The following is a 16,777-nucleotide window of genomic DNA, read 5'->3' as shown; positions in this document are numbered from 1 at the left end:
GAGGACAAGGAGAGGACAAAGAGAGGGCAAGGTGGACATGCAAGGAGAGGACAAGGAGAGGACAAGGTGGACATGCAAGGAGAGGACAAGGTGGACATGCAAGGAAAGAACAAGGAGAGGACAAGGAGAGGACAAAGAGAGGGCAAGGTGGAAATGCAAGGAGAGGACAAGGTGGACATGCAAGGAGAGGACAAGGTGGACATGCAAGGAGAGGACAAGGTGGACATGCCAGGAGAGGACATGGAGAGGACAAGGAGTGGACACGGTGGACATGCCATGAGAGGACAAGGTGGACATGCAAGGAGAGGACAAGGTGGACATGCAAGGAGAGGACAAGGTGGACATGCAAGGAGAGGACACGGTGGATCCAAATGCATGTTGTGATAACTTCCAAAAACAATAACGAAGTGATACACTTCTATCTGGGTTTGAGCCCAGCCTGTGTGGCACTAGACTGTGTTAGCCCTCTGATCTAAAGCCTACCACTAGGTATTAGGTCCTGGAGCTTGGCCAAGTCAGGCCTGGTGTGGTTCACCAAAACATCTCTGATACAGTCAGGCCAGGTGTGGTTCACCTAATGTCTCTGATACAGTCAGGCCAGGTGTGGTTCACCTAATGTCTCTGATACAGTCAGGCCAGGTGTGGTTCGCCTAATGTCTCTGATACAGTCAGGCCAGGTGTGGTTCGCCTAATGTCTCTGATACAGTCAGAGTATAACTGACCTGGAGCAGCAGAGCTGGAGGATGATGAAGACGAAGAGACGGCAGCATCAGAACGAGGCCTACTCTCTGGAGTCCTGTCTCTGAAAGAGGGGCCTGCACCACTGCTGCCATTTAACCAGGCAAGTCAGTTAAGAACAAATTCTTATTTACAATGACGGCCGAGGGAACAGTGGGTTAACTGCCTTGTTCAGGGGCAGAACAACAGATTTTTACCTTGTCAGCTCGGGGATTTGATCTATTTGACAGAACAAGCAGGTATAGTATAGAAAATCATTGCACCATCTAAAACCACTGTGGAATATTTTTTTGGGGAAAACCATAAAAATTATATTTTCAGATGTTTGAAACTGATCTACTAAACCGAGAGTAAAATACTCAACAACAACAACAAAAAAAAGAAACTTAAGCATAGAAATAGCGCACATAGAACAGATCTACTACTTCTTATACTGGCTTTCGATGAGAATGACAGATCTATAACTCACATTTCTATGTGAATTTTGTCAGGTCGCCCCCCCCCCTCCCAAAAATGACATAATGCAGATTTAAAATAAAATGGTGTTATCTGTGTATTAATAAGAGATTGCGATGTTGATCAAATATATTATTGAACATGCTGGTTACACCTGCATCGCTTGCCGTTGGGGGTTTTAGGCTGGGTTTCTGTACAGCACTTTGTGACATCGGCTGTTGTAAGAAGGGCTTTATAAATACATTTGATTTGATTGGAGGAGCTTGACACAAAGTTCCTCTACCTGCTACAGTGCTGCGTCCATGTGACAAATGGTAAACACCCGCTAGCCAAACCTCATTGGTTCATCGCCTGACAATAACGGCCCTCTTTGCGGCTTTACGATTGGACGCGTGTGCTTTCAATCACTCTCCCCCTCCTCTAAAAGGAAATCTAAAATTGTTAAGATCATTCTCATGAACTAAACATTGTAACATATGCATTTGTTGTCTGTAGTGTGACAGTAGTTGTGATTGGTTTACGTTCTAGATAGAGCATCGGCCATTGCTTTGTTTGAATTTCCTTTGTAAACAAACCTTCATGTGTAACTTATGCTTCTACAACATATACATCTAAATCTACCTCATGTTAATGTATTTTACTACACTGCTACATAATATTATATATATATATCTTCTAGTACCATTCTATTTGTTTTGCTAAATGCCACTGAATGAAGAAGAGTCTCCATATAAGCATTTCGCTATACTCGCAATAACATCTGCTAACCATGTGTAAGTGACCAATGACATTTGATTTGATATGCAGAGAAAATAAAGATGGTCTGTTTGGGACAGGCACAAAGGAAACACAGGACAACTGGCATTGCTTTTGTTTCCCTGCTAGAAAACGCAGCCACTCCTTGCTGTATCTGTTTCATATGCCCCGGGGATATACCTACACTATGTAAATTACTTATACTGACTAGTAAGTACACTGTAATGATTTGCATGTGTGCAATATTAAGTTGTACTGTACGTAGCCTTGGCTCATCGTCTTTATGAAACGCTTTTGACAGTTTTCTCCTAAACCACGCCTTTGCTCCTGCATCCTGGCATTGTATTGGTTAAGGAGCAGGTCGCCTAGGATCTTACTGGTTGTTTTTTTCATAGGGTCCCAAACAGCTCCGAGATTTGGAATATTTGCCTACTGTCTAGTAGCAAAATGGCGACTGTCATTCAGAATCCTCTCAAATCGTAAGTAATTCTCAAAATGCTATATTCGATAACAATAAAACGTTTTCGCTGGCATGCAATGGTTGCGCTCAATAAGTAGAAAAAGGACAACAAATTGAGTGGAATAATGCAATTTGCTATTTTGATGTTATATGATGTTTATAAACATATCACACCGTGCACGTTAGGACAAATATGCGGAGTTTTGTTCGTATTTATTGGTTTCTACACGAATGTCCGGTGTACAAAGCATATCATGCGCACGCTTTTAAGAAAATATTTGTCTATCTATGCATGAAACAACACTGTTCTGTGTGGACAAGTCAATTGTGGAGTTTTTTTTTGTTATTTTTCAAAAGTTGTTCCATATTCGGATACATTTATAGACTAAGAACCGTAGAATAAGTATTTGTTGATCTTTCACATTTACGATTCCATTGTCCTGGTCCGTTTTATTACTTAGAATTAATGTCAACCAACAAGCGCTTCTGGTGCGCTCGCTTATTGAGAGACAGCCTACAGTCTGTCTGCCCATCACTCAAAACATGTATAGTGTGGGTTTATTTTCCCACTGAAACACATTTGGAGTACCCTGATAGACACTCACAAGTGTTGCAAAAAAATGATAGGCTATCATTTGAGTATGCATCGGACAGCTTTTTACTGTCTGCGACAAATCGATCAGGCTGAGCGGGCATGAGCCGTGTCGGCGGAGGGAAACTACAGTATTTACAACCAGTGCCACCAGGGATCTCTTTCTAGGATCCGCGTATAGGCCTAGTTGTGTAATGTGATGAATAACAAGTCTGACTGTGTGTGTCAACATTGTCAACACTGTTTTGGACTCTTCTCTCGTCATTGCTGCTCTCCTGTAGTCATGGTTTCCCTCCTGTAGTCATGGCTGCCTGCTGCCTGAACATAACCTTGTCTCTGTGTAAAGGTGGCACAGCTCTATCTGTCTGTGAGAAGTGACATGGATCTATTCACAGACAGGCTGTATGTGTCTGTCCCAAATGGGACCCTATTCCCTATATAGTGTACTACTTTTGACACCCTATTTATGGAATAGAGAGCCATTTGGGACACAATCAGACGCTCCCAGGTAGACACAGACTATCAGGAGATATTTACCCACATTTGCAGTGGAATGTAGTGAAGGGGTCTGGCACACAGTTATGACACAGCTTATTGTTGTAGTGGTAGTTGTGAAAACAGGCTGCATTCCTAGTCTACACTGAATTAGCTACGTTGTTTGGTCTAACAGATGGCCCTTCACTAACAGCCGAGCAGAGCAACCAGACACAGTGTAGTCAACATGTTTGTGTCCGGATATAGGCTGAAATATGCATTCAGTTACACAAGATACCTACTTCCTTATGATGCCACTCATAGTCTCTTGGCTGTTACCATTCAATGGAGTAGCTGGCCAGTGGACAGATTGTATTCCAGTCTGCCTATATCATATTAAATAACCTGTCCCAGTCTGTCTACATCATATTAATAAACCTGTCCCAGTCTGCCTATATCATATTAATAAACCTGTCCCAGTCTGCCTATATCATATTAATAAACCTGTCCCAGTCTGTCTACATCATATTAATTAACCTGTCCCAGTCTGCCTATATCATATTAATAAACCTGTCCCAGTCTGCCTATATCATATTAATAAACCTGTCCCAGTCTGTCTATATCATATTAATTAACCTGTCCCAGTCTGCCTATATCATATTAATAAACCTGTCCCAGTCTGCCTATATCATATTAATAAACCTGTCCCAGTCTGCCTATATCATATTAATAAACCTGTCCCAGTCTGTCTATATCATATTAATTAACCTGTCCCAGACTGGATTCCAGTCTGTCTACATAATATTAATTAACCTGACCCAGACTGGATTCCAGTCTGTCTACATCATATTAATAAACCTGTCCCAGTCTGTCTATATCATATTATTTAACCTGTCCCAGTCTGTCTATATTATATTATTGAACCTGTCCCAGTCTGTCTATATCATATTATTTAACCTGTCCCAGTCTGTCTATATCATATTATTTAACCTGTCCCAGTCTGTAGCCCAGTCTGTCTATATCATGTTATTGAACCTGTCCCAGTCTGTCTATATCATATTATTGAACCTGTTCCAGTCCATAGCCCAGTCTGTCTGTATCATATTATTGAACCTGTCCCAGTCTGTAGCCAAGTCTGTCTATATCATATTATTGAATCTGTCCCAGTCTGTAGCCCAGTCTGTCTATAACATATTATTGAACCTGTCCCAGTCTGTAGCCCAGTCTGTCTATATCATATTATTGAACCTGTCCCAGTCTGTAGCCCAGTCTCTCTATATCGTATTATTAACCTGTCCCAGTCTGTATCATATTATTGAACCTGTCCCAGTCTGTAGCCCAGTCTGTCTGTATCATATTATTAACCTGTCCCAGTCTGTCTGTATCGTATTACTAACCTGTCCCAGTCTGTTTATATAGTATTATTTAACCTGCCCCAGTCTGTCTGTATCATATTATTTAACCTGTCCCAGTCTGTCTGTATCGTATTATTAACCTGTCCCAGTCTGTCTGTATCGTATTAATAACCTGTCCCAGTCTGTCTGTATCGTATTAATAACCTGTCCCAGTCTGTCTGTATCATATTAATAACCTGTCCCAGTCTGTCTGTATCGTATTACCAACCTGTCCCAGTCTGTCTGTATCGTATTACTAACCTGTCCCAGTCTGTCTGTATCGTATTATTAACCTGTCCCAGTCTGTCTGTATCGTATTAATAACCTGTCCCAGTCTGTCTGTATCGTATTAATAACCTGTCCCATTCGGTCTATATCGTATTACTAACCTGTCCCAGTCTGTCTTTATCGTATTAATAACCTGTCCCAGTCTGTCTGTATCGTATTAATAACCTGTCCCAGTCTGTCTGTATCATATTAATAACCTGTCCCAGTCTGTCTGTATCATATTATTTACCTGTTCCAGTCTGTCTGTATCGTATTACTAACCTGTCCCATTCTGTCTGTATCGTATTAATAACCTGTCCCAGTCTGTCTGTATCGTATTAATAACCTGTCCCAGTCTGTCTGTATCATATTAATAACCTCTCCCATTCTGTCTGTATCGTATTAGTAACCTGTCCCAGTCTGTCTGTATCATATTATTTAACCTGTCCCAGTCTGTCTGTATCGTATTAATAACCTGTCCCATTCTGTCTGTATCGTATTAATAACCTGTCCCAGTCTGTCTATATCGTATTATTAACCTGTCCCAGTCTGTCTGTATCGTATTAATAACCTGTCCCAGTCCGTCTGTATCGTATTATTTACCTGTTCCAGTCTGTCTGTATCGTATTACTAACCTGTCCCATTATGTCTGTATTGTATTAATAACCTGTCCCAGTCTGTCTGTATCATATTAATAACCTGTCCCAGTCTGTCTGTATCGTATTATTAACCTGTCCCAGTCTGTCTGTATCGTATTATTAACCTGTCCCAGTCTTTCTGTATTGTATTATTAACCTGTCCCAGTCTGTCTGTATCGTATTAATAACCTGTCCCAGTCTGTCTGTATCGTAGGCCTGTTATTAACTATTTCAGAAAGTCATTCAGTGGGGAATTCAGTTACAGCAGTTGTTTGCATTGTGTCAGAGGGAAAGAGAGAGTCTGGTTTGACATACAGTAATATATATACAGCGCCTTCGGAAAGTATTCAGACCCCTTGACTTTTCCCACATTTTGTTATGTTACAGCCTTATTCTAAAATGGATTAAATAAATAAAAATACTCAGCAATCTACACACAATAACCCATAGTGACATCACAATACCCCATAATGGCATCACAATACCCCATAATGACATCACAATACCCCATAATGACATCACAATACCCCATAATGACAAAGCGAAAACAGGTTTTTAGAAGTTACATAAGTATTCACACCCTTTGCTCTAAGACTGGAAATTGAGCTCAGGTGCATCCTGTTTCCATTGATCATCCTTGAGATGTTTCTACAACTTGATTGGAGTCCACCTGTGTTAAATTCAATTGATTGGACATGATTTGGAAAGGCACACACACATGTCTATATAAGGTCCCACAGTTGACAGTGCATGTCAGAGCAAAAACCAAGCCAAAAGTTTGAAGGAATTGTCCAATGAGCTCCGAGACGGGATTGTGTCGAGGCACAGATCTGAGGAAGGGTACCAAAACATTTCTGCAACATTGAAGGTCCCCAAGAACACAGTGTCCTCCATCATTCTTAAATGTAAGAAGTTTGGAACCACCAAGACTCTTCCTAGAGCTGGCCTCCCGGCCAAACTAAGCAATCGGAGGAGAATGGCCTTGGCCAGGGAGGTGACCAAGAACCCAATGGTCACTCTGACAGAGCTCTAGAGTTCCTCTGTGGAGATGAGAGAACTTCCCGGAAAGACAACCATCTCTGCAGCACTCAACCAATTAGACCTTTATGGTAGAGTGGCCAGACAGAAGCCACTCTTTAAAAGGCACATGACAGCCCACTTGGAGTTTGCCAAAAGGCACCTAAAGACTCTCAGACCATAAGAAACAAGATTCTCTGGTCTGATTAAAACCAAGATTGAACTCTTTGGCCTTAATGCCAAGTGTCACATCTGGAGGAAACCAGGCACCATCCCTACAGTGAAGCATGGTGGTGGCAGCATTATGCTGTGGGGATGTATTTCAGCTGCGGGACTGGGAGACTAGTCAGGATCGAGGGAAAGATGAACGGAGCAAAGTACAGAGAGATCCTTGATGAAAACTTGCTCCAGAGCACTCAGGACCTCTGACTGGGGTGAAGGTTCATCTTCCAACAGGACAACGACCCCAAGTGCACAGCAACGCTCCCCATCCAACCTGACAGAGCTTGAGAGGATCTGCATAGAAGATTAGGAGAAACTCCCCAAATACAGGTGTGCCAAGCTTGTAGCGTCATACCCAAGAAGACTAGAGGCTGTAATCGCTGCCGAAGGTGCTTCAACAAAGTACTGAGTAAAGGGTCTGAATAATTATGTAAATGTGATATTTCAGTTTTTTTTTTTTATGAACAAATTTGCAACAATTTCTAAACCCCTGTTTTTGATTTGTCATTATGGGGTATTGTGATGCCATTATGGGGTATTGTGATGTCATTATGGGGTATTGTGATGTCATTATGGGGTATTGTGATGTCATTATGGGGTATTGTGATGTCATTATGGGGTATTGTGATGTCATTATGGGGTATTGTGATGTCATTATGGGGTATTGTGTGTAGATTGATGAGGAAAATAAAAACAATTTAATCAATTTTAGAATAAGGCTGTAACCTAACAAAATGTGGAAAAAGTCCAAGGGCCTGAATACCTTTTTGAAGGCAATGTGTGTATATATAAGTCAGATATTAGAATATATCCTCTTTGTGCTAGAGCCTTATCACATTAGGTTGAGTGGTTTCCCTCTGACTGTTTTGATTCCATGAGAGGTGTTGGGTTTGCACTTAGCCGGCAACAACAGCCCTGTTCTATTGATAAGAGCTATTCTGGCCTCCCTCCTGGTTTGGGACAGTGGGAGGGTTGTTATCCATGGCTTTGGTCTCCTGATCTCTGCATAAAATAAAACACATTTAAAAAAAAAGAAAATGCACTATGCAGAAATAGTACTGCCATTTTGTAATTTCAGTTTAATGTGACTTAACAAGCTAGTACATTGTAGAGAATCATTGTACCATCTAAACCGCTGGGAAATGTATTTTCCATAACCCCAAAATATTGTATTTTCAACTGTTTTGAGGCTGGTGTACAAAACCGAAAATTAGAAGATGCAGGAAAAAAAAAAAAAACTAAACGTAAGAACGGGAAGCATAGAAATACCACACATAGAACAGATCTACTGTGTCTTAGACTTGTTTTCAATGTGAACGACAGATCTATAACTCAGTGGCATATTGCAGCTTTAACAAGAGGGAATGCATGTATCACAGGCGGCTGCTGACGGCTCAAATAATGTCCGGAACGGAGCAAATGGAATGGCATTTAACCACCTGGAAACCATGTGTCTGATGTGTTTGTTACCGTTCCACTGATTCCCCTCCAGTCATTACCACAAGCCCATTCTCCCCAATTAAGGTTCCACCAACCTCCTGTGGCATGTATATACGTAAAATCCATGCTTATGAGATGGACAGATGAGAAGGGTGCATGTGTGTGTTCTGTTGATAAGAGCTATTCTGGCCTTCTTCCTGGTTTGAGACAGTGGGTGGTTCGTTATCCATGGCTTGTATCCTGTTCTCTGCATAAAATTAAACCATTTTTATACAATTTTAAGAGTGTTCCAAACGTCAAATTTCAAAGTGTTCAAGGTTAAGTTTAGGCATTAACTTCAAATGTTTAAGGTCAGGATTAAGTTAGAAGGACCCGATAGAGAGGAGAGGAGGGATGGTACGGGACAGGAGAGAGGGAGTTGGAAAGAGAGAGAGAGGGAGTGGGAAAGGGAGAGAGAAAGGGAGAGAGAGAGAGACTGTATGTAGTCGTAATATGACGTGAAATTGTGTCTCTTCCTGTAAAATGTTTGTTTACTGTTCATTTCTAATTGTTTATTTAACTTTTGTTTATTATCTAAACTCAGCAAAAAAAAAAAAAAATGTCCCTTTTTCAGGACCCTGTCTTTCAAAGATAATTCGTAAAATTCCAAATAACTTCACAGATCTTCATTGTAAAGGGTTTAAACATTGTTTCCCGTGCTTGTTCAATGAACCATGAACAATTAATGAACATGCACCTCTGGAACGGTCGTTAAGACACTAACAGCTTACAGACGGTAGGCAATTAAGGTCACAGTTATGAAAACTTAGGACACGAAAGAGGCCTTTCTACTGACTCTGAAAAACTCCAAAAGAAAGATGCCCAGGGTCACTTTTCATCTGCGTGAATGTGCCTTAGGCATGCTGCAAGGAGGCAGGAGGACTGCAGATGTGGCCAGGGCAATAAATTGCAATGTCCGTACTGTGTGACGCCTAAGACAGCGCTACATTGAGACAGGACGGACAGCTGATCATCCTCGCAGTGGCAACACCTGCACAGGATCGGTACATCCGAACGTCACACCTGCGGGACAGGTACTCGATGGCAACAACAACTGCCCGAGTTACACCAGGAACACACAATCCCTCAATCAGTGCTCAGACTGTCCGCCATAAGCTGAGAGAGACTGGACTGAGGGCTTGTAGGCCTGTTGTAAGGCAGATCCTCACCAGACATCACCGGTAACAATGTTGCCTATGGGCACAAACCCACCGTCGCTGGACCAGACAGGACTGACAAAAAGTGCTCTTCACTAACGAGTTGCGGTTTTGTCTCACCAGGGGTGATGGTCGGATTCACGTTTATCGTCGAAGGAATGAGCATTACACCGAGGCCTGTACTCTGGAGCGGGATCGGGGGCGGTGTGTCACAGCATCATCGGACTGAGCTTGTTGTCATTGCAGGCAACCTCAACGCTGTGCGTTACAGGGAAGACATCCTCCTCTCTCATGTAGGCTCATCCTGACATGACCCTCCAGCATGACAATGCCACCAGCCATACTGCTCGTTCTGTGCCTGATTTCCTGCAAGACAGGAATGTCAGTGTTCTGCCATGGACAGCAAAGAGCCCGGAACTCAATCCCATTGAGCACATCTAGGACCTGTTGGATCGGAGGGTGATTCCCCCCTGAAATGTCTGGGAACTTGCAGGTGCCTTGGTGGAAGAGTGGGGTAACATCTCACAGCAAGAACTGGCAAATCTGGTGCAGTCCATGAGGAGGAGATGCACTGCAGTACTTAATGCAGTACTTAGTGGCCACACCAGATACTGACTGTTACTTTTGATTTTGACCCCCCCTTTGTTCAGGGACACATTATTCCATTTCTGTTAGTCACATGCCTGTGGAACTTGTTCAGTTTATGTCTCAGTTGTTGAATCTTATTATGTTCATACAAATATTTACACATGTTAAGTTTGCTTAAAATTAACGCAGTTGACAGTGCGAGGACGTTTCTTTTTATGCTGAGTTTATTTCACTTGCTTTGGCATATGTTTTCCATTTCAAAAAGCTTTGAATTTATTTGAATAGAGAGAGAAAGGGGGAGAGAGAGAGATGGAGAGGGAGACAGAGAGAGAGAGGGAGGGAGGGAGACAGAGGGAGGGCAAGATAGAGAGAGCCCCATCTGTTCACCAGGACCCTCGTCCTTCTCCCCTAAACACACACACATACACACACACCTACACCTACACACACACACAGCCACGGAGGATCCCTCCAAAACAACAGGGGGTCACAGGGCCAACTCCTCCCACTACAGAGACACGTGTCCCATTGGAACAGGAGGAGGACTTAGCACAATAGCAGTGGACTGGATCCTCTCCTATTGATTTAGTCTAAGCATTTTAATAAGACTTTAAGTAATTACCAATGAGTAAGGCTATTCTCTGTCAGAATGAGTTGAGTTATTACGATGTAATTACCAATGAGTAAGGCTATTCTCTGTCAGAATGGGTTGAGTTATTACGATGTAATTACCAATGAGTAAGGCTATTCTCTGTCAGAATGAGTTGAGTTATTACGATGTAATTACCAATGAGTAAGGCTATTCTCTGTCAGAATGAGTTGAGTTATTACGATGTAATTACCAATGAGTAAGGCTATTCTCTGTCAGAATGGGTTGAGTTATTACGATGTAATTACCAATGAGTAAGGCTATTCTCTGTCAGAATGAGTTGAGTTATTACGATGTAATTACCAATGAGTAAGGCTATTCTCTGTCAGAATGGGTTGAGTTATTACGATGTAATTACCAATGAGTAAGGCTATTCTCTGTCAGAATGGGTTGAGTTATTACGATGTAATTACCAATGAGTAAGGCTATTCTCTGTCAGAATGAGTTGAGTTATTACGATGTAATTACCAATGAGTAAGGCTATTCTCTGTCAGAATGGGTTGAGTTATTACGATGTAATTACCAATGAGTAAGGCTATTCTCTGTCAGAATGGGTTGAGTTATTACGATGTAATTACCAATGAGTAAGGCTATTCTCTGTCAGAATGAGTTAAGTTATTACCAATTGAACTAACTTGACATTGAACAGGACATCTGGAATGATGTTGTGTTTGAGCCTGTTGTGTCTGGGATTAGGGAAGCACACGTTGTCACACAACATCCATATCCTCCGGGTGATGTAGTTACTGTACATTAACCAGGAGATAACATCCTGTCTGATAGAGCTGTTGCTTGTCTCTGAAGTATAGCATGAATCAGCATATTTCATCATCATTTTCTACATTTTTTATTTTACCTTTATTTAACTAGACAAGTCAGTTTAAAAAAAACAAATTCTTATTTTACAATGACGGCCAATCCCTAACCCGGACGGCGCTGGGCCAATTGGGACTATCAATCACGGCTTGTTGTGATGTATCACAACCGGCCGTGATTGATAGTCCCAATTGCCTGGAACTGAACCAGGGTCTGTAGTGATGCCTCTAGCACTGAGATGCAGTGATTAATAGATTAATAGAGCCGCTGCGCCACACGGGAGCCCCTAGGATCTGTCCATATAACCATATTGATTCTGATCTAGGATCTGTCCATATAGGATCTGTCCATATTTTTATTTTATTTCCTTTATTTAACTAGGCAAGTCAGTTAAGAACAAATTCTTATTTTCAATGACGGTGGGTTAACTGCCTGTTCAGGGGCAGAACGACAGATTTGTACCTTGTCAGCTCGGGGATTTGAACTTGCAACCTTCCGGTTACTAGTCCAACACTCTAACCACTAGGCTGCCCTGCCGCCCCTCTAACCACTAGGCTACCCTGCCGCCCCTCTAACCACTAGGCTACCCTGCCGCCCCTCTAACCACTAGGCTACCCTGCCGCCTCTACGCTCTAACCACTAGGCTACCCTGCCGCCCCTCTAACCACTAGGCTACCCTGCCGCCTCTACGCTCTAACCACTAGGCTACCCTGCCGCCCCTCTAACCACTAGGCTACCCTGCCGCCTCTACACTCTAACCACTAGGCTACCCTGCCGCCCCTCTAACCACTAGGCTACCCTGCCGCCCCTCTAACCACTAGGCTACCCTGCCGCCCCTCTAACCACTAGGCTACCCTGCCGCCCCTCTAACCACTAGGCTACCCTGCCGCCTCTACGCTCTAACCACTAGGCTACCCTGCCGCCCCTCTAACCACTAGGCTACCCTGCCGCTTCTACACTCTAATCACTAGGCTACCCTGCCGCCCCTCTAACCACTAGGCTACCCTGCCGCCTCTACACTCTAACCACTAGGCTACCCTGCCGCCCCTCTAACCACTAGACTACCCTGCCGCCCCTCTAACCACTAGGCTACCCTGCCGCCCCTCTAACCACTAGGCTACCCTGCCGCCCCTCTAACCACTAGGCTACCCTGCCGCCCCTCTAACCACTAGGCTACCCTGCCGCCTCTACGCTCTAACCATTAGGCTACCCTGCCGCCCCTCTAACCACTAGGCTACCCTGCCGCCTCTACACTCTAACCACTAGGCTACCCTGCCGCCCTGGCACATCGTATAACACCTTGTCTGGCGTCTCGGACTAAAACCATTATTCACGTTCATTTGATCTGATCTCCTGTCTAAAACTGAATTATAGATGTTATTCATGTGTATTTAACCTTTATTTTCAGTCTTCTGTGGTTTGAAAGAGACCTGGGCCTTGTATCCATAACCTTTTCTCAGAGTAGGAATGCTGATCTAGGATCTGTCCATACAATCCTATTGATTCTGATCTAGGATCTGTCCATATAATCCTATTGATTCTGATCTAGGATCTGTCCATATAATCATATTGATTCTGATCTAGGATCTGTCCATATAAGGGGGAAATATTGGTGATATGCCATAACAACACAGTTTGCAGAACAATACCATTACCCACAAAGACAGGCGGCCACAATGGCCTATATCTGCAGGGTCGCGTGCTGTGCACTCTCCGTGATTTGAACTGTTAGAGGGAATACCCACGAGGGATGTAGAGGTGGTCAGAGGGGGCTCTGTGTGTGTAGATTAGGGAGAGGGCTGTGCGGAGGGGAAATGTTTTGGAGAAGGGGTGTGTGTTTTGAGGTGAGAGAGGGGGGCTCTGTGTATGTAGATTAGGGAGAGGGCTGTGCGGAGGGGACATGTTTTGGAGAAGGTGTGTGTGTTTTGAAGTGAGAGAGGGGGGGCTCTGTGTGTGGATGTGTGTGTGTGTGTGTTTGGCCTACAGACGTTTGGCCTACGCCCCCATTTTGCATGAGAGGGAGAGGGAACTAGAGTGAGTGATGGGGGAATTGTCTGTCTGGGGGGAATTTGCTGTGTGCTTTCAGTCCAACCTGCACTCTAAACACTGGAGCAGCTGTGTGTAGGCTGAATGTATCAGGGGAGAGGTAGAGGGGTGTGTGTGTGTGTGTGGGGGGGGGGGGGAGAGGTACAGGGTGTGTGTGTGGGGGAGAGGGACAGGGTGTGTGTGTGTGTGTGTGGGGGGGAGAGGTAGAGGGGTGTGTGTGTGTGTGTGGGGGGGGGGGGGGGAGAGGTACAGGGTGTGTGTGTGGGGGAGAGGGACAGGGTGTGTGTGTGTGTGTGGGGGGGGGAGAGGGTAGAGGGGTGTGTGTGTGTGGGGGTGGGGGGGGGTGACAGGGTGTGTGTGTGTGTGGGGGGGATGAGGGACTGTGTGTGTGTGTGTGTGTGTGTGTGTGTGTGTGTGTGTGTGTGTGTGTGTGGACTATGTATGAGCAGGCTGACCACTAGAAATAGACTTCGATTTTGGGTGTTTGAAAAAAATAATAACGTCGATATATGCCTTTCCTCGGCACCAAAAATAATAAAAACTATTGACCTGCAATGGTGTCAACTCATGATGCTCTGAGGCGAAGCACGAGAATACTTGATGGAAACAGCGTGTTGTTTTCAATTATTTGGTTTTAAGCCTCCCCCAAACCCTAGGTCCTGACCCTTAACCTCTCTGAATTAATACATTTAACCTTTTGAGTTGTTTCTGTGCTAAACCTGTAACCACGTAGAATTAACGAGGGAAAAAAATAGACGTTCATCCACAATACGTCGAATTTCAAAGTGAAACTATGAGACCTGGTTGTGTATGAGAGGGGAGGGGTGTGTGTGTGTGTGTGTGTTTCTGTGTGTAGGCTCTGTCTGAAGGGAGGGGGAGTATGTACAGAGACATTATTTTTGGTATGTCATACAACATATGGAATTAGTTTGGACTGGTTATCCACTATGCTGTAAAGTAATCCTTAGTGATCCACTGTGCTGTAAAGTAATCCTCAGTGATCCACTCTGCTGTAAAGTAATCCTCAGTGATCCACTATGCTGTAAAGTAATCCTCAGTGATCCACTATGCTGTAAAGTAATCCTCAGTGATCCACTGTGCTGTCAAGTAATCCTCAGTGATCCACTCTGCTGTAAAGTAATCCTCAGTGATCCACTCTGCTGTAAAGTAATCCTCAGTGATCCACTCTGCTGTAAAGTAATCCTCAGTGATCCACTCTGCTGTAAAGTAATCCTCAGTGATCCACTGTGCTGTCAAGTAATCCTCAGTGATCCACTCTGCTGTCAAGTAATCCTCAGTGATCCACTGTGCTGTAAAGTAATCCTCAGTGATCCACTCTGCTGTAAAGTAATCCTCAGTGATCCACTGTGCTGTCAAGTAATCCTCAGTGATCCACTCTGCTGTAAAGTAATCCTCAGTGATCCACTGTGCTGTCAAGTAATCCTCAGTGATCCACTCTGCTGTAAAGTAATCCTCAGTGATCCACTGTGCTGTCAAGTAATCCTCAGTGATCCACTCTGCTGTAAAGTAATCCTCAGTGATCCACTATGCTGTAAGGGAATGGTCCCCGGCTCAGCCCACAGATCAAAACCAAAGTAGATCTGGAGTCTCAATCTCTCTACCTTTCCCTCTCTCCTTCGCCATCTCTCCCTCTCTCCCAGTCTCCCTCTCATCTCCCTCCCCCTCCTCTCCATCCTCCTCTCCCTCCTTGTCTCTCTCCTTCTCCCTCCTACTTTACCTCCTCCTCTCCCCCCCCCCCCTCCTTCCCCCTCCCCCCCTCTTCCTAGAAAACCTCACAAAGGCTTCCTGAGCCCCCTCCCCTGCTCCTCTTCTCTCCCCTGCTATCTTTTCCTCCACTGCTTCCCTCCTCTTCCCTAAACCCCCGTCTCCCTTACCCCACCTCTTCTCCCCATCCAGAGGGGCCTCCCTCCCAGCCTCCTCTATCCCAGATCAGAGCCCCTTTCCTGGCTGTCTTTGCCCAGGCCAGTGGGGTCACCTGGAGCAGGCTGCTGATATCATGACATTAGCTCTAATCTGATTGAGCTCCTCTGTTAGGTTATGAGGGTTCTGTAAGGGTTGCAGGAGGGTTAGATGAAGGTTATGAGGGTTCTGTAAGGGTTGCAGGAGGGTTAGATGAAGGTTAGGAGGGTTATGTAAGGGTTGCAGGAGGGTTAGATGAAGATTAGGAGGGTTCTGTAAGGGTTGCAGGAGGGTTAGATGAAGATCAGGAGGGTTCTGTAAGGGTTGCAGGAGGGTTAGATGAAGGTTAGGAGGGTTCTGTAAGGGTTGCAGGAGGGTTAGATGAAGGTTAGGAGGGTTCTGTACCACAGGGTTTAACTTCTCTAATGGAGGAAGCACTGCTAGGGACACACATATCTTGTATGCAAACAATATGCACTGGATAGTGTTGTCACGGTACCGGTATCGCGACACTAGGAAGTAAGGAAGCAAAGGAAACAAAACATGAAGCGGACTGAATGTCTTGAGGAAAACAGTCCTGATGTTGGAGAAACAGTCCTGATGTTGGAGAAACAGTCCTGATGTTGGAGAAACAGTCCTGATGTTGGAGAAACAGTCCTGATGTTGGAGAAACAGTCCTGATGTTGGAGAAACAGTCCTGATGTTGGAGAAACAGTCCTGATGTTGTCATCCAGAGTCCTAGTTATAGATTTTAAAAGCTATAGCACATCATATTTGACAAAAGTAGGTTTTAAAAGACCATCTGGTTTCGTATTATCGCAACACACACACACACACACACACACACACACACACACACACACACACACACACACACACACACACACACACACACACACACACACACACACACACACACACACACACACACACACACACACACACACACACACACACACACACACACACACACACACACACACACACACACACACACACACACACACACACACACCCTGAAGGTAACTGTAGAACCGCAGCTAATTCTAGTCTGAGGTGGAACCATTTCCCTAACTAGTGTTTACCTGCTAAGACCTAGATTGGATTC

General features: G+C 44.2%; 1 protein-coding gene across 2 annotated transcripts in view; it reads left to right on the top strand.

Moving 5' to 3' along the window:
- The first annotated feature begins 2,296 nt into the window (after positions 1-2,296).
- The window catches only part of LOC110522614 (zinc finger protein DPF3), a 48,137-nt gene continuing 33,656 nt past the window's right edge, over positions 2,297-16,777 (top strand). Inside the window, exon 1 of one of the 2 annotated variants that reach the window (XM_036976257.1) lies at positions 2,297-2,429. In XM_036976257.1, coding sequence (XP_036832152.1) covers positions 2,398-2,429 — 32 coding nt within the window. In that variant the 5' untranslated portion in view covers positions 2,297-2,397. The remainder of the gene's footprint in view (positions 2,430-16,777) is intronic. The other variant, XM_036976255.1, reaches the window with a different exon arrangement.

Source organism: Oncorhynchus mykiss, chromosome 4 (genome assembly GCF_013265735.2).
Source record: "Oncorhynchus mykiss isolate Arlee chromosome 4, USDA_OmykA_1.1, whole genome shotgun sequence".
Lineage (NCBI taxonomy): Eukaryota > Metazoa > Chordata > Actinopteri > Salmoniformes > Salmonidae > Oncorhynchus > Oncorhynchus mykiss.
This window is presented reverse-complemented; position numbering and strand designations above follow the sequence as displayed.